Source organism: Hylobates moloch, unplaced genomic scaffold, assembly GCF_009828535.3.
Source record: "Hylobates moloch isolate HMO894 unplaced genomic scaffold, HMol_V3 SCAFFOLD_3, whole genome shotgun sequence".
NCBI classification, from domain to species: Eukaryota; Metazoa; Chordata; class Mammalia; order Primates; family Hylobatidae; genus Hylobates; species Hylobates moloch.
The window spans coordinates 7,351,769-7,369,930 of NW_026652278.1; the positions used below are offsets into that span (position 1 = coordinate 7,351,769).

An 18,162-nucleotide genomic window follows, 5' to 3' on the forward strand; every position below is an offset into this window, starting at 1 on the left:
TAGGCTGAAGCCAGGAACACCCAAAGATGGTGGGGGCAGGCAGGGGAGTGAGAAGTCTTGCTTTCAGTGGTGTGCCAGATGCTTTGTTTCACAGGCCCATAAAAGAGGAACTTCATTTAACAGATCCTTCCGTGACAGTGTTGGTGAGCTAACTTCTGGCTGTGGAGAGGATAGTCGTTAATGTTCCTGAAGAAGGGCTCTGTTTATGCCTTTGTTATTCTGAAAGATATTGACTTCTTTATTTCATTAAAACCTGCGTTGATTATAGGTGACAGAATATGATAGTGTTGGCCAAGGCTGAGACTTTGCTGAAAAATTAATACAGATTCATTTTCAGTAACTCATAAGGAGAACATTTTGCTCAAAATGAACAAGTTATTGTCCTTGGCAGAAATGTCTGAAAGATCCTAATTCACTTATTGTTGCACTTGCAGTGGGTATTAACTGGCCGTCTTTAGCTATAATACACATCTGTATGTACATTTAAAATCACCAATGAGTCATTTGAAATGTCTGCTTCCACACAAATGCAAGTAGACAGTAAAAAAGCTAATAACTTCAGCATCTAATTGGTCAACCTTCGAGAACCTAGTTAACACATCACTTTGCATTAGGCACTGCAAATATTTCTTAAATTCCAACAGCACCGGAACCAAGGAGCACAGAGATATTTTTCTCACCTGTGTCAGTGACCCTCAAATAATGCAAATCTGTTCTAATTTTCATTTTGAGTTTTTATTAATGTGATCGCAACTCCAATGCCAGTTTTGCCTGTTTTGCCCAGTTTTACAGACCACTGAACATTCGGATCGTGTTGGTAGGCGTGGAAGTGTGGAATGACATCGACAAATGCTCTATAAGTCAGAACCCATTCACCAGCCTCCATGAATTTCTGGACTGGAGGAAGATGAAGCTTCTACCTCGCAAATCCCATGACAATGCACAGCTTGTCAGGTAGGGAGTTCCGTCTTCTGTCTGCTTAAAAAAAAAAAGAGTGCCCTCGGCGAAGCCCTTCACTTCACCTGCACAGCCCCAGGAGCTGCCACCTTTCTGCAGAGCACACTGCCTTGTACAAGGGGGCTTCTCAGCTCACACCAGGGGGTGCAGATGCCACCCTCACCTGGAACTGAAGGTCTGTTAGGAAAGTCTCCCTCTGAACACCCTGGAAAACCTGTCCCTCTACAGAATTCTCATCTCCTTCTTCCAGAACCTGGACTTTTTCTTCTGTACCAATTTTTCTGATTTTAGCTGTGATGTAAAGTTGTTCTGAGTAGCCTATTTTTTTGTTTTGTTTTTTGTTTGTTTGTTTGTTTTTGAGACAGAGTCTCTCTCTGTCACCAGGCTGGAGTGCAGTGGCATGATCTTGGCTCACTGCAACCTCCAACTCCCTGGTTTAAGTGATTCTCCTGCCTCAACCTCCCAAGTAGCTGGGATTACAGGCACATGCCACCACGCCCAGCTAATTTTTGTATTTTTTTTTTTTTTTTAGTAGAGACAGGGTTTCACCATGTTGGCCAAGATGGTCTCGATTGCCTGACCTCATGATCCGCCCACCTCGGCCTCCCAAAGTGCTGGGATTATAGGCGTGAGCCAACACGCCCGGCCAAGTAGCCTGTTTTTAAAGATTCATCATTATTAGTGGAAAATGTATGTTTATACAAGATCCAAGGACAGTACTTTGAGTGAATATTGTCAGATTCCTGGAGGGAAAAAAGACTTCACTCCTCCTCCTGTTGTGGCTGTGACTCTTTGGTTTTCTAGATCAGAGAATACCAGGAAGTTTCGCACATTAACCTCGTGCTCCCTCTTTAAATCAATATGCATCGAGTACCTGTTAGGAACCAAAGAGTGTTTGGGGGGCTTTGAACACAGTGGTGACCAACACTGTAAATCTCCCTACTCTCAGAAGTCTCCATTCTACTGAGAGGCAACAATAAAGAGGACAATTTCAGCATGATCAACTGGAAGATGATAAACTAAGGGAAAGCATAGCTCTATTAAACACAAAAATTGTTGAGATGTTGCCAGTGCTTTTATACTTTAAAAAAAGGAACAATCTTACAACAATCTAAATTAGTATGAAGTAGATGTTTCTAGAAGTGACAAATTTTCATTTAAATCTTTAAATACTTTGTGCTATTATTCTTTTGTTGTCATGTGGCTTATAGCACAGAAAGGAAACCTTCTGGGACAGAGACGCTTTCCTTCAACAAACCCAATGTAGCTATTGAACATTTGTGGAAAGTTAAAAAACCAGTCCTACCCCACTGTCACTTCAGAAAATGCCTACGTCTGAACGGAGGCTGTTGGCATTCTGTGATAATTTACTTCGGCCATTTTCACAGGGTTACCCCCTGCCCCCACCCTTGGATATTTGTGGTTGCCTCACATTTTATGCATTGATTAGTCCTGAACTATTAAAAGTACATTTTATGTATTTTGAGTCAGAGTGTTTTGATATTTTTCCCAAATGGAGTCTGTCCAACTTGAACATCTGGAAATAAATTATCATCTATATAACCTTATTATTTATATACATGTATAATTATATCTGTTCATATAGTCTATATAGATGTAAATAAAGGTCAAAATTTCTACTACTGTAAATATAAGTATAGTGGGATAGGTGGATAGAGAGGGAGGGAGGGAAGGAGGGAGGGAGGGAGGCAAGGAGGGGGAGAGGGAGGGAGGGAGGGAGAAGGTTTTATGTACGCTTACCACTTTCTGTTCAATTGACCATAGCTAAAATATCTAACTTTTCAAACAATATATCTGTATACATACATGGCCAAGATAGTATTGGTAAGTCATTTGACTCCTTTAAAGGAAATTCAACAAATACAATGTTTTGTTTTTCATGCATGAGGTTGGAATGAACAGCACTTGTGTTCAACAGGCCCTTGGTGTCATTAGATTCATGATCAGGTTAAGATTCCAGATAGAAGGACGACTGCATTGAAGCCATGAAGTCCCCTTCCAGAAGCTTCCTCCCTAGGTGCCAAGGCTTTGTGGGTGCTCACTTGTTCTACACCGGCTCCAGGGTTGATAATTTTTCTGCCCATTTCAATTTTGTAAAAAGCTATCTTAGCAGGACATTTTGAAAGAGTTTGGGTGTCTGGCAGAACTGTAGTAAGTTACCCAGAAAAGCAGTTAAGCTACGGTGAAAATCTAGTAAACCATCTAATGCATTTCTTTTAGTTAACAGTGATTTTCTGTGACTATTTTCAGCCTTTCCATCAGCAGACATTGTTTAAATGGAGCAGCTTCCTACAGTCCATTAGGAAATAGGCAGATTACAACTCATAAGTACAAAAGTAATAACTAGCTGTCATCTGAGTCCTGAAAACAAAACTCTAAAAAATGACAGAACCATGATGCAACTGCAGAAATAAAATTTTCAGGGAAAAAAGGTAAAATCGCATGTGAATATACCCTCATACAGCTATTTTTATTTTTGCATATTTTATTGCAGGAATATCCAACAGAATTTTTAAATATTAGAGAACGCCCTCATTCTAATGTGATTAAAGAAAGTCCTCTCTTTTATTTCCTAGTGGGGTTTATTTCCACGGGACCACCATCGGCATGGCCCCAATCATGAGCATGTGCACGGCGGAACAGTCTGGGGGAATTGTAATGGTAAGTCAAGGGCATCGGGAGCTGGTTCCCCTTGTTAATGATTCCCCAGGAAGTCACTACTTTTATCAGACTTTGTGAAGATAGATCCTTTCCTTTAATGCTTTTTAGATTTAACTCTATTTTTACTGTAGCTGTATTTAGAATTTTATATATCCCACAGTGTTTTAGGAACCGTTTAAAAGCAAATTGCACACAGGAAAGGTGGGTGTGTAAAATAGCTCAGCAGAGGCAAGCCTACCTCTTTTATGGAGAAACATTTTCAACTGAGACTTTCCAAATCAGGAATTCCTCGCAGCACTGGGGTGAGCCAGGGCATTGGGGTTGCCCTCGCCATGCAGCTGTTGGGACGCCCTGTGGTCTCACCAGACGTTCCCATTTGGATGGTTTTCTGATGGTTCTGTCTCCAAGCCCAGTGGCCCAAAGTCTGAGGTTTTTAGCTTTTTACCACTGCAAATGCTTTACATACCTTCTGGCCAGTATACAATTTGTCTTTAAAATAACCTTATTCTTGGAAGTCAGAAACCCAGGTTTATTGCTTTACGAGGATCATTTTGTCACATATAAGCTATATATGTTTGTGAAAGGAAATACAATGAGAAGACTACCTGGGGCTCGTTATGAATGTAGGAGGGAGGTAGCTTTGATGGGCTGGCCCGCAGGGGGCTTGTGCTCCACTTCATCACATAGTTAAAGGAGAGGTTTTCACCCTACGCTGTCCCCGCTCTGAAAATTTAGTGTCTCCTCTGCACCAGACCTCAGACAGGGAGTATCCTCAGAGACCATTCTTCCATGTCCATTAAACAAACAGAACTCTGCCCTCCCAAGAAACTGTGAGTCCCTCCATGTTTTTTAAACAGAACATGTGTGACTGTTCAGTTGTATTACATAGTGGAAGGAGTTATGTTCTGCTGATGATTACTTTCTCTCCACATACTGCCTAATCAGATCTTCTTCATGAATATGCGGAACGAACATTTCCCTCTTCTCTGGGTTCAGAGATTGGTCATTAATGTAAGCCTGCACTAAGGGTCAAAGCTGCATGGAGGGATTGCCCCCACTTACTGGATTTCCGGCTTGAGCGGTGACTGCCTTGTTTTCTGTGGACACGGAGGGCCTGCATGTGATCTCCACCCTGGCAGGTCCTTGGCAAGTTTGGGTTTTGTTGATGCCAGGTTCATTTCAAGTCAGATCCCAACTCTATTTTTACAGAGCAGACTGTACATTTTTAAGAGGGAATAATTTTCTGTTTCATGGTTCTATGGTCAGTTGCTACTGACTTTGCCACTTAAAGTTGGCATCATATATTTTTTAGAGCTGGAACTCAATTCTTCACAAGCACGGTAAGTTCTGCTGCTGTGTGGTGCTGAAATGGGCCTGTAACCCATCTCACCAGAGTGAGCGGCTTTCTTCAGCTCGTGTCCCTTATTCCATTTCCATACAAGCATTTGATGAAAATTCCTTCTTTAAAAGGATACAGGGAAGGCTATTTTTCAAAAAGATATATGAAAATGAATGTGGGAAATATAAGCAAATTATGTGTCACGCAATAAGAATCAATTGAAGATCAAAGTTAATTATCAGGAGATATGTTTTAGCAATTTGACAGCAGTTAACATCATCCTTAGACACACTGCTTACACGTTCCACATATAACAGAAACATCAAATAGGATAAAAATGCCTCAGCACCTTTGATTTCTACAAAAGTCATGAAATCGGCAAGATCAACATCTTGACCAGACTAAAAACTTCTAGACTCACTTTCTTCTCCTGTGTGTCTAAAGTTACATTCACGGGCATCCCGTGTGACTATGCTTCATTAGAGCACTCGCAAATCTAAGAGGAAGGAAGCAATGTAGCAAGGAAGCAGAGATCCTCATAAAATTGAAAATAGGATTGTAGTACCATTTCTGTATTTTTCAATATAGAGCAAATCATTAATTTTAGTAACTGAAAGTCATTCCTTTATATCTAACTGGCCTAAAACTGCCTTGATTTGGAAATAATATTAATAGCATGAATAAAGAGACTTGTTTTCTTACTACAAATGTAAACTGTTTATCAAGGTCTTTTAAGAGACATTCTGTTTATAATCATTGATGCATGAAAGAATATAAAACAATCTGTCAACTAAAAACCAAGATATTCAATGACACAAAAGAATCAGAAGAATATTTTTTAAGGATGAATCCCTTGAATTTTGTCCCAGGGCATGGTAACTTCAGCCCCCATGTTCTTAGACTGACTACATTCTCTTCACCATTGTGTTATTTTCGAGAACCGATTTCCTGAAACATATTTGTAAAGCTTCCTACAACAGGAAACTCTAAAATCTAAACAAAGTAATTTATTAGGAATTTCATCTACTCTAAGATTATCTTGGTTCCTGGATATGCCACTGTTTTCTTAGACAGAAGCCTCGTTGTAAACACTGTCAACAAACCTGTAAGATCTTGCATGAGCACACTTTTATCCAGGGGCCTCACACAGGCTGTCTGTATCAGTGTGCTCCCTGAAATGCAGTATCATGTTTGTTTTAGCCCATTTTCTGTTGATTCTAACAGAATACTTGAAACTGGGCAATTTATAAAGAAACGGAATTTGTTTCTTACAGTTACAGAGACTGAGAAGTTCAAGGTAGGGGGGCACACCTCATAGGGCTTCTTGAGGGTGAGGACTCTCTGAAGAGTCCCAGGGCAGTGCAGGGCATCACATGGCAAGGGGGCTGAACGAACTAGCTCAGGTCCCTCTTCTTCTTATAAAGCCACTGGTCCCACTCTCATGATAACCCATGAATGCATTAACCCATTAGTCCATAAATGGATTAATACATTATGAGGGCGGAGTCCTCATGACCCAATCACTTCTTTTTTTTTATTTTATTGTTATTTTTTATTTTTTATTATTATTATTTTTTGAGATAGAGTCTCGCTCTGTCACCCAGGCTGGAGTGCAGTGGCGGGATCTCGGCTCACTGCAAGCTCCGCCTCCCGGGTTCACGCCATTCTCCTGCCTCAGCCTCCCAAGTAGCTGAGACTACAGGCGCCCGCCACCACGCCCGGCTAATTTTTTGTATTTTTAGCAGAGACAGGGTTTAACTGTGTTAGCCAGGATGGTCTTGATCGCCTGACCTCATGATCCCCCTGCCTCAGCCTCCCAAAGTGCTGGGATTACAGGCTTGAGCCATCGCACCTGGCCTGACCCAATCACTTCTTGAAGGCCCCACGTCCAATACTGCCATGTTGGGATTAAGCTTGAGCATGCATTTTGGAGGGAACAAACATTCAAAGCATAGCAGCACTGTTTCTTGGAAGCCTCTTGGAAAACATCTTATCTCTTTCCTAAGTAGCACAAAGCAAGATTCAAACAAGGTATTTTCCTTACTCCATGGTATACAGGCCTTTTCAGAAATGTTGTATATAGGCACTGTTTCTGTAGGTCATATATGCTAATTAACTAATTTCAGTTTGTAAAAGTTAAGTAACTATATTTTTTTAGTTAATTTCTAGTATCTGTTTGAGCCCAGCCATCCAGGCACTCCACTAAGTTAGGGGTCGCCAAGTAGTGCTTGTTGAATGGAGAAGCCACCTTCCACATCCAAGCAAAAGGTTAATGAACCCCCAGCCGCAAGAGTCAGAGAATCAGGACACCTCCCATTTCCCAAGTCTGCCTGGCAACACAAAGCCAGCAAGAATAAGATATAACTGGATTATAATCTTAAATGAATGGCTCTTCAAGCAGATGACTCAATGTGGTCAGATTTATTATGAAGTATTGTGAATTTTCCAATCGTCCTCCCTGACCAAGCACACAGGAAGAGGCAGGCTCAATGACAACCTCTCAGGGCTCATTTAGAATGTCATTAAGCGTGCTTGCACCTGTCAGCTTTATACCAGCATCATCTCAATCAAGGGTAAAATGATACTTCTATTGCCCATGAAGGAATGAGCTTTTCTTATAATGCAGGATGACTTTTTGCTTCATTCAATGGAAGAGTTTTGAGGGGCAATTTGTAGGAAGCAGGATGGAGACCCTGCCTTGAAGATGTCATATAAAAACATAAAGAATCACATACGTACACGTGCGGCATACAGACATTCCTCAGCAGAAAGGACCCCAAGCTGGCTTAATGAAATGTCAAATTATATCTTTTTTAAGTTTAAACTAAATGATAGCATTTTACCTTGGTCCCTTATAAGGAATTACATTAAGTCAAATGTTAATGAAAGGTATATTTCTGTGGGGAGGAAGGCCTGGGAAATAAGGCCAAGGAGATATGAATTATACACCTGTGCTTTTGTGTTTTCTTTGAGGACCATTCAGACAGTCCCCTTGGTGCAGCCGTGACCGTGGCACACGAGCTGGGCCACAATTTCGGGATGAATCATGACACACTGGAGAGGGGCTGTAGCTGTCAAATGGCGGCTGAGAAAGGCGGCTGCATCATGACCCCTTCCACCGGGCAAGTACCATCGCTTCCATCTGCTTTGACAGTGTGCATAGCTTGAAGTGTGTGTTGGGAACCAGATGAGTCAAAGTGTCCCTGGTTTTCTGGTCAGAGCACCCAGGGAAGCTTCCAAAAAGTAATTCCTTCCCAAGTAGCAAGAGTGGCCTGTGCTACTCATGGAGAGCCATGAGTAGCCAGATGGCAATGCTACATGGTGTGTTCAAGGAAGAGGGCTGACCTCTCCTTGAGGAATGGTGGGGATGGATGCTGTCTGTGTTTAGAAATCACTAATTATCTTCCTGTCCCAGCAAGTGTTGTTTATTTGAGCCTACGGCTCCAGCTGCCAGGCAGTCCCAGGAGCCAGCCGTCTGAAAGCCTGGGCAGAGTGGAGATGGGCCACGTGTAAACTCACTGGGCAGAGTGGAGATGGGCCACATGTCTTCAGAGGGTGCTGGGTAGAAGGTATTTCTTCCCCCGGGGTTGGCCCTAGGGTGTCTCTGAAGTCGGTAGCTTGGGGGTTTGTAGTGTCTGTGCCTCTGACATCACATCACCTCACCAGATCTTAGAGGTTTAAATGAAATGATTTCTCTGCTTTGATAAATTATGATGCTCTTCCTTATTTAATGCTTTCCTGACACTCCAGACTTGGTTCAACCAGAAAAGAGCAAGACAGTTCCATTATTTGGAGTGTTCAAATGAAGTGGAAACAGATGTACCTTGGAGGGATTAGAGATTCCGATGTGTTTTTATATCTCTAAAGGGCCTATCCCAAACTAGAACTTTGTGCTAGTTTAAGAAGATTCTCATTAGTAACGGGCAGCATGCGCTGGATACAATGCTATCTTCTTTATTATACCTTGAAACCTTATAAACACTGACTTTCATGGAACGTTCCAGCCCAAGCCTGCTCTCTGGGTTTCCCAAAACGAGACACTGGGGCAAGAGGCAAGTGCTCTGAGCAGCCCAGTGACTCATCTCTGTGAAGACTTGCTGGCCAGGGGACAAGCGTGGTGTGAGGGGATACCTGCTACTGCGGTTTAAAAGACCCAGTAGAGGGAGGAATTGTTAAAGAATGTGTCTGTGCTTTTTCAAGCAATAGCCTTGTGGGCCTCCTGGGAAATAGTCTGTAGGGCACTGAGTTGCCCTTGAAACAAGGACTGAACAGAACCACATAGCTCATCAGGGGATTGTCATTTCATGGGAGCCATCAGGAGGCATCTTCTTACAGCAAGTGACTGATTCTTCGTGTTCATCGCCCCCATTTGCACAGTCTTCAGGGACATCTTTCTGCTTGTGGTTCCCTCTTAAGCATAATTCAAGGGAGTCACCAAGACTTTGTTGAGGAAGTTGCTCTGTGAGTGTGTAATGACATAAACCAAGGATCTGTACACAAAGTCAAAGTACCAACCAATAGGAAATGAAATATTGCAAAACTCAAGATACTAACACGTGTGTCTCTCCAAAAGGGAGGCCACCCTAAAAAGTAATATGTTCCTAGTCACTAAAGGTGTCTGAGCAGAGGCACAATAATTGTTTGCTGGACATTTGGGGCAAGGATTTCCTTCATAGGGTATAAGGTTGGGCCAAGGGCCTATAGATGCCTTCTGTTTCCAACATTTCACAAGCCCCGATCGTGATGCCGGGCCACACGCTGGGTGACCTTCAGACAGTGAGTTTGGCAGGAGACTCATGTGCAACTGAGTGGCGTTCGTGTTTTCTCACTCTCAATGAACTCATAGCCATAAAAAATGCACTCTGTGTCTAATTTCCCTGACCATTAGATGGGCACAAATACATTAGCCTATGGGCCTCCAGAAATGGCTTCCCATGACTAAGAAGATCATATTGTTAATATTGTTAATGTTTTTTAATTATTGATAAACCAACGGAAGAGAGGAAAACCTAGATCAAGAACACTGGACTTGAAGAGATCTGGTTGTCCCAATTCTCACACCAATTTTAAAATAATAGAGGCAGATTAGTAACCCCCTGGCTCTTACATTCTTCATCAATAAGATGAGTGAGTCAGTCTTCATCCACCCATCCAACCATCTATCCATCCACCCATCCACCCTTCCTTCCTCCTTTCTTTCCATCTGTCTCTCCACCCACTTATTCACATATTAAACAAACATTTTTGACCCCTGTGCTTGTGGGGAGGAATGCATAGATGATGAAGACTCTACAGCTCTAAAAATTATATAATTCTGAAGGCACAATAGCAAGGCATATTTTCTGGCACTCTATATGGTTTTATCTAAATCTTTTCCAATTGGAAAGTCTTCATGGCAGTGCTGAAGAATGCAAGCCAGATTGCCCTGGAGGTATTCGAACACCATAGGTAGTAATGGTATTGTTAAGAGCTGAACAAATCATTTAAAAGGCTTTTTCTTCCCCTTACGGGGGTTTGCTAATAGCCTTTATTTGATTTATACCATATTAGCAATTTCTGAGTTTTCTCTTTTGCTGAGCTTGTGCTTTTGTGTAAATCTTTTCTATTTGCTTCTCATTTATGATCCCACATTCCTGTCCAGAGAGTGGTGTTTTTAATTTTCTCAGATTGAAAGCAACTTCCTAAGCAAGTAGGTGAATTAATCACAAAAGCCCACAGTGAGGGGGAGGTCGAGCAGCCCAGTCAACCCGCAGTCATCCATCACCCGGGGTGGAGTTTTCCCGGCTGCTCCGGAATTATCTCAAAGTGGTGGTTCTCTTACCTCACAGTGTCTCCGAGAGAGTGGGAGAATGGACTCAATGAGATCACATGTCTGTAAATTGTAAATCATTCCACAAAGGTGGTATATTATTACTGAGCTTACAGGGATGTTGGAACTATCAAAAAGTTAAAGGCTTTTTTCAGAATTCCTACTCATCATTGCTGGAAAGACTCCCAGTGCCCTTAGCAGTCACTCAGCAGCATGTCCACAGTTTCTGTGTGATGGCTCACTTTAAACTGGCCCACATCCAAACACCAGCCAGCCTCTGTCCCTCCTCCCACCACTGATAGAGGCTTGAGGATGTCAGTTAAATTCAGTCTCAGCTCCAAAGGTGATGCGGAGATGAATCGGTAAACTGTTTTAATGATATTAACATCTCAAAATCAAAAAGAACCAAGTACTGTAGATGGCTTAAAGGAGAAAAGGATATCCCCTCATATACCTTGTTTATTCTTTATCAAAACATTCCAGAATCCTAACTCTGAAAACATTAACCAACTGCTGTCACTGACAAATGGGACCTGAGTCCTGTAAATATAAGGATAGAGTCCTATTTCAACCTGAGTCTTGTGTGACTTCAGTTGCACATTGCAGGGATGGTTGGAGGGGGTTCCTTATGGATTGTATCATTAATTACTGCAAGGCTTTAAGTGTGTGTAACAGTGTGTGTTTTATGTCTCTGAACATTTAAGACCTGTCTTGGAAATGACTCTTTGGCAAAAGCAGTATCTGGGGATTCATGTGGGAGTTTAACTCAGTTGAGTTTATCCATTAATGAGCTTGGAGCCCTTGGTCTTAGGGAGGTGAGGGCTATGTATGCTGCATTTATGGGAGTAAGAAAATTGTGAATGACTTGAACACTCATAGCAAAGAATATTTAGCATAATAGTAAATGTCACTTCCTAGAGTAGGAAAAAAGGCAATATTAACATTCAAAAAATTACTCTTACAGATTCCTTTTTTTTTTGCAGAAAGTTTTCTGCTAAATGAGAGCTGGAGGAATAGGGCCATCTCCTCAGGTGGGGTAGGTAAATCTGCAAGTCATATTCACTGAGCACCTGCCACTGTTACACACTGATAGGTGTTAGGGACACAGCTGTGAACAGGACAAGCATGTTTCTTGCCCTCATGGAACTGGTGTTCTAGTGGTGAAAACAGTCGAAAAATGGAAAGTTTAAAACTTGCAGTTTGGGCCAGATGTGGTGGTTCACGCCTGTAATCTCAGCACTTTGGGAGGCCAAGGCAGGAGGATTGCTTGAGGCCAGGAGTTCAAGACCAGCATGGGCAACATAGCAAGACCCTGTCTTTATTTTTTAAATAAAAAAATAAAAGTAATAAATTGCAGGTTGGAAGGAGTGCTGTGAAGGAAGCAAAGGAAGAGGACAAAGAGGAAACATGGGGTGAGGGAGCCCACTTTAAGTGGGGGTTTGGGGGAGGCCAAAAGGAGGACGGGAATGGAGAGCCTGCAAAGCATGGAAGGAAGGGAGTTCAGGTGCAGGGACCATGGGCCCGTGGGCGCTGTGGGGACACCTTGCTGCCAGGAGCCTTGGGGCTGTGGGGGGCTGGAGGGAAGCGATGCTGGGTAGAAATGGAGGAACCAGAGCCAGCAAAGCCCAGTTGGCCAGAGCAGGAACGTGGATTCTTATCTGCAGAGCAGCGGGACATCATTGAAGCTTTTCAGGCAAGATAGGAATATGATCTGATTTATCTTTTAAGGTTTCTTCATTTTTAAGGAGACCGTGCAGCCTCTGAGATATTGTAGTTTGCCAAGTTAAGGGGCTTTCTGTCTGTACAAAAAAGAAGAGAGAGGCTTCCTTTAGAAGAACAAGTAATAATAGTATGCGAATTCTAGTTTAGTTTTGGTGTAATTCATAGGCATTTGGAAACTGTGAAGAGGAAGGATCCTTCACTAGCACACTAGGTGCTCATCACGCCACGCTCCACACTCACCTCTCCAGCCTTGTACACTTGATGTAAAATACTTCTTTTGGTTTGAGATTTCTTTTTCATTTTCCTATAGTGAGCATCCTTTAAGGATTCCGTCAGAGAGCCACCAAGGAGCACATTCACATTTTCTTCATGTGTATCTGAAAAGAATTGCTGCCACAGTTGTCACGCGGATGCTGAAATCAGGAGTTTGGGCCTGTCTGGGTTTTGCTGGGTCTATACTGGCAAATGGCTTCAATTGATAAGTGTGTCCCCAGCTGCCAACTGGGAGTGGGGGAGGGGGCAGCGTGTTCGGGTAATGTAGGATGAGAAAATAAGCAAATGAGGGTTACCCCCTGCTCTCCTGGGGTGCAAATCATTCACATTAAGCTGAGGTCAGACCTTTGCAATCTACACCCAGATCAAATAACCACGTTTAAGAATGTGTTGCCATCCTACTTCCCCACAAGCATGTATAATTGGACCATTCGATTCCATTTAATTCCATTCAGGACACATTCGTGGCACACCTGCCTGGACATGGAACACAAACAGATGTGCCCCCAGGTCTAGGTGGCCTCCACCCAGGTCAGCCTTCTCTCTTTTTTTTTTTTTTTTTCGAGATGGAGTCTCTCCCTGTCACCCAGACTGGAGTGTGCAGTGACACAATCTCGGCTTACTGCAACCTCTGCCTCCCAGGTTCAAGCAATCCTCCCACCTCAGCCTCCCTAGTAGCTGGGATTATAGGCACACACCACCATGCCCAGCTAATTTTTTTTGTTTTTTTGTATTTTTAATAGAGATGGGGTTTCATCATGTTGGCCGAGCTGGTCTTGAACTCCTGACCTCAAGTGATCCGCCTGCCTCGGCCTCCCATAGTGCTAGGAATGCAGGTGTAAGCAACCGTGCCCAGCCTCAGCCTTCTCTAATGACAGCAGACAAGACAGCAGCCCTGCCCCTGACTCAGGACAAGCTCGCTACGGGAAATGAGGTCAACAGACGAGCAGCTGGCCACCAGGCGGAGCAAAGCCACTCATTTACTCCGCTAGTATTTACTGTGTACCCTCTAGAAGCCAGATCCTGGGGAGCAGATTTGGAGGGGGCACAGAAACACGAGGCAGGATCCTTGGCTTCAGGGACCTCACTGCAGGGCACCTCATCAAATCTGCTCACACAATCTGGGTACCAAGCATCATCTAGAAGTTATTTCAGTGTGGGCCTCTAAAAGACAAAGAGAAAAACCTATAACCGTAATATCATTTCACATCTTTTAAAAGCGACCAATAATTTATTGCAAACAGGGAGCAAAGGTTGGAAGAGGCAGCGGGCAGAAAAGATATCCTGGAATAGAGTCCAGTCTAAACCGATCTCAGAAGAATTAAATACAGGCTGGGCAGACCACTCCCTGAAATTCCTACCTCATACTGTGGGAAAACTGGATTTCTCTTGGAAGAGATTTCTGCCTGAAAAGGTGTTTTAAGAGGGTAAAATGAACTGCAATTTTCGGTGAAAAAAATCCCCCAAGGGCTTTGGAAGTGGCAGGAATTCATGGAAATTCAATGTAGCGGGAAAGTCCACCCTCTGTAGAACTTGCTTTCCTGAAAATCAGTGGACAGATACATATCATTACAATTCTCCCTCAAACTTTGGGGTGCTGTTGGAGATTATGAAATACATTTGTCATGCTGGAATTTTACCAAGATGGAATTGAAGGGAATTATTTTTCCATCTCAACTCTTCATTTGAGAGTGATAATTTTTTTCTCAATGAAAAGTTTAAGAAAATCTTCATTTCCTTCCTCAAAGTGTTAGGTGAAAAAATGGAAATCTTTATCCAGAGAGAGAGAAGAAAGGAGGAACAGCTACAGAATGAGGAACTCTGGTAAGATGAAAACACTACTAGTTAGAATCAATTTAATTACTCAGCCAGAGTAATGGAGCCAGCTGTACCCCAACATCACAGGGAATAATGAACTGGCGGGAGGGATTCTTGAGAACAGTTCAAGAAGGGCACATCAATATAGAGCCTGTTCTTGTTTCTTCTCCATGTAATTAGATATTGCTCACTGGAAATTGAAGGAATTTGTGTGCAATTCCATTAGAATATGAAAAGCTGCTGCCCAACGTAGAATTGTCCTCCCCGTTAAGCTGTACACAAAATAGAGGTCAAGCTCGGGAGGCTGATTCTGCGTGGACACTGATCCTTGAATATCCAATTTAGGGGAATGAACGCAGACAAACTGACATTGACCCTGGAGGATTGCATTCATGGTGTCCTGTTTCACTGATTAACTTTTTAAATTTAATTTTATTTTTTTGAGACTGAGTCTCGCTCTGTCACCTAGGCTGGAATACAGTGGCACGATCTTGGCTCACTGCAACCTCCACCTCCCCAGTTCAAGCAATTGTCCTGCCTCAGCCTCCTGAGTAGCTGGGATTACAGGTGCACACTATCAAACCCAGCTAATTTTTGTATTTTAGTAGAGACAGGGTTTCACCATGTTGGCCAGGCTGGTCTGGAACTCCTGACCTCAAGTGATCTGTGAGCCTCGGCCTCCCAAAGTGCTGGGATACAGGCGTGAGCCACACGCCTGGCCCATGGATGAACTTAGTGAGATGGACATGACTATACCTATTTTATTATCAACCTCTGCCTCCAGTTCGAATGTTTTTTCCTCAGCCCCCAAGTAGTGGTTACAGGGTGACCACCCGCCTGGTGTTTTTTTACCATGTTGGCCAGGCTGGTCTCAAACTCCTGGCCTCGAGTGATCCACCTGCCTCGGCCTCCTAAAGTGCTGGGATTACAGGCGTGAGCCACCACACCTGGCCAACTATACCCGTATTACTGGAGCTCAGAGTGTTCAATGAACTGCTTGCATTTTTCCAGACCGACCTAAGTAGCAGCCCCAGGACATAAAGTCAAGCGGCTTTTTCCCAGTGTGTTTGACACATGGAAGTGGCCGTGAACACATCTGGGCTTTATGTGAGAATGAAAGCTGCCTCGGGACAGAGCAATGTCCCTGTGCAACCTCTGGGAGGTGGGAGGTAGCCCCATTTTTAAGCCATTTAATTCTGCAAACCTCCTTCAGTTCATGTTCCAACAGCAGAGAATGCTTTCCTGTCACTGGCTCGTTATTTGTTATAGAGCATGTGTGAAAACATTTCAGCTGAAATCCTCCTGCCAATCCTGCAATCCCCCTCCCACACACTTACCCCCATGGCTTCCTCCTCTCCCCAGGCACAGAGGCCACAGTGTGGGGTAAAGGGTTATTTCCAGACTTCTCTACCACAGACAATATCCAAAAGGACTCATTTTCAGCTCCACGAAGTCAGGAATTTGTGTTTTGTTTATTGCTGAATCCCCAGCACCTAGAACAGTGCCTGACACATAGTAGAGCTCAGTAAGTACTTCTTGACTGAAAGGATCCGTGAGTGGGTGGGTGGATGATGGATGCATGGATGGGAGGAAGGAAGGAAGGAAGGATAGATAGATAGATAAATAGATGATAGGTAGATGGGTCAGTGGATGAATGGATAATGGGTGGGTGGAATGATAGGTAGATGGGTCAGTGGATGAATGGATAATGGGTGGGTGGAATGATGGATGGATGGATGGATGGACGGACAGATGGACAGATGATGGATGGAAAGAAGGAAGGATGGGTAAATGGATAAATCAATGACAGGTAAGTGGATAGGTGGATGAACAGATAATGGGTAGGTGGAAATGGATGGATAATGGATAGATAGATGGTACATAGAGAGATGGATAGACGTTGGCTAGGTGGGTGGATGGAGAGAGGGATGGTGTGTACAGCACAATTAGATAAGTGCAGAGTGAGGTTTTCTCTTCCCCGTCTGTGTAATGGCAAAATCTCTGGGGAGAATGCTCTGAGGCCACTGTCTTTTGTACTAAGTCTAGCAATTGCAGCAGCAGCGTTTTCATTTTTTGTTTATTCTACATCATTCTACAATGGATTTACAATAGTTTGCAATAATACACACAATACAATAAATAGAAGAAAATAAAAACAAAATAGAGCAGAGAAGACCCAGATAAATAGGCGGCGGAGTCCACTGCTTTTCTGTACATAATCCGTGGAGACCTGGGTGAGGGAAACAATTTGCTTTCAAACAGTCAACTCTTTCCAGCAGGGCCTTCCCCTGAAAGCCTTTGCTTAATTTAGCTAAAGTGGGAGGGGAGAGATCAAAAATATCAAATCTAAAAGCAGTTGTGAGCATAAGACTTAGTAGGACCACTCTCCAATTTACAAAGATCTTCGGCATCTCCTTTCATTGTCACAGCCCTAAAAATAAAGAACAGGTACAATCGTCTCCATTTTACAGGTGAGCAAACTGAGGCTCAGGAAGGCCAGAGGGCCCACAGGTGGTCAGGGTCATTCTGGATCTCAGCCTGTAGCCTCAGGCTCCTGATCCATTCTTTGGCCTTTCACCAGGTACCTGTGAGCCTTTGGCTCGCAGGCTTGGGGATGGGGAGGGTTGAGAGGGACAGCTCTTTCCCATTCTTGAGTTCCACGTTGCCCTGGTGATAACTTTAGTGTCAGTTGCTCAGTGGGGCAAGAACTGGGTACATGTAGACTTCAGCCCTGGTGGCAGGCTTGCAGATATCTACAGTGACTGCTTTTTCTATCATTTGATTAGAAGCCTCTACCCTGTTATAGGCTTGCTAAGTCAGCAGAAAGAACTAGCGTATTCAGTGCAGGTCTGTCTACTGGGATAGGAAGAAAGGGTGGTGCCATTTCAGACATGCCCACTGTCCCTTATTAACCACTGCGTCTGTCCATGTCTACGAGAGTCTGGTCCCCCAACAACCCCCACACAAAGTCAGCAGTCATTTCTTGCAATGAAGCTGAGTAGCTCATCTGATACATGGCCTCGTGTCCTTTTAATATGGACACTGTGTCCCCCGCCCCTGGGTTCTTGGCCTTTCAGGACTTGGTTCAGGAAGAAATAGCCATCATAGCTCAGAAGTGAAAAGTACACTTTCTGGTAACATCCAGAAGCTTCCTGTACATGTCTCAACTGACCAGAGCTCAGCTGGTGTCTTTATTAAAAATTCTGGGAAATTATATTTGCACTTTAATTGGTTTCAGGGAGGAGAGGAGAGGTCAAAGTTCACAAGTTAAGACCATGAATTATAATGTGCTGCAGATGGCTGGATTCTGGGGCCCAGGTGTTTGCTATTAACAATGGAAATGGCCTACTAAGGATCTTTCTGATCATTTGCTCCTGGCCTGGTGGTTTTCTTAGCTTTCTGTGGTCCACCTGGTTGGCCCACTGTGTCAGCTTCCAGTTATAAGGCAGTCACTTTCTGTTTCTGGAGTGGACGTGAGGATGGATTGCCCCATTAGCTTCAACCTCAATTCTGTTCTATCGTTTGAGCCTGTGTGCTCAGTGCTGTGTCCCTGTGCACCGCT

At 43.4% G+C, this 18,162-nt stretch overlaps 1 protein-coding gene across 1 annotated transcript in view; it reads left to right on the forward strand.

The window, feature by feature from the left end:
• The window catches only part of ADAM12 (ADAM metallopeptidase domain 12), a 367,967-nt gene that overhangs the window by 282,750 nt on the left and 67,055 nt on the right, over positions 1-18,162 (forward strand). Inside the window, exons 9-11 of the mRNA XM_032175291.2 lie at positions 785-954; positions 3,555-3,639; positions 7,952-8,100. Coding sequence (XP_032031182.1) covers positions 785-954; positions 3,555-3,639; positions 7,952-8,100 — 404 coding nt within the window. The remainder of the gene's footprint in view (positions 1-784; positions 955-3,554; positions 3,640-7,951; positions 8,101-18,162) is intronic.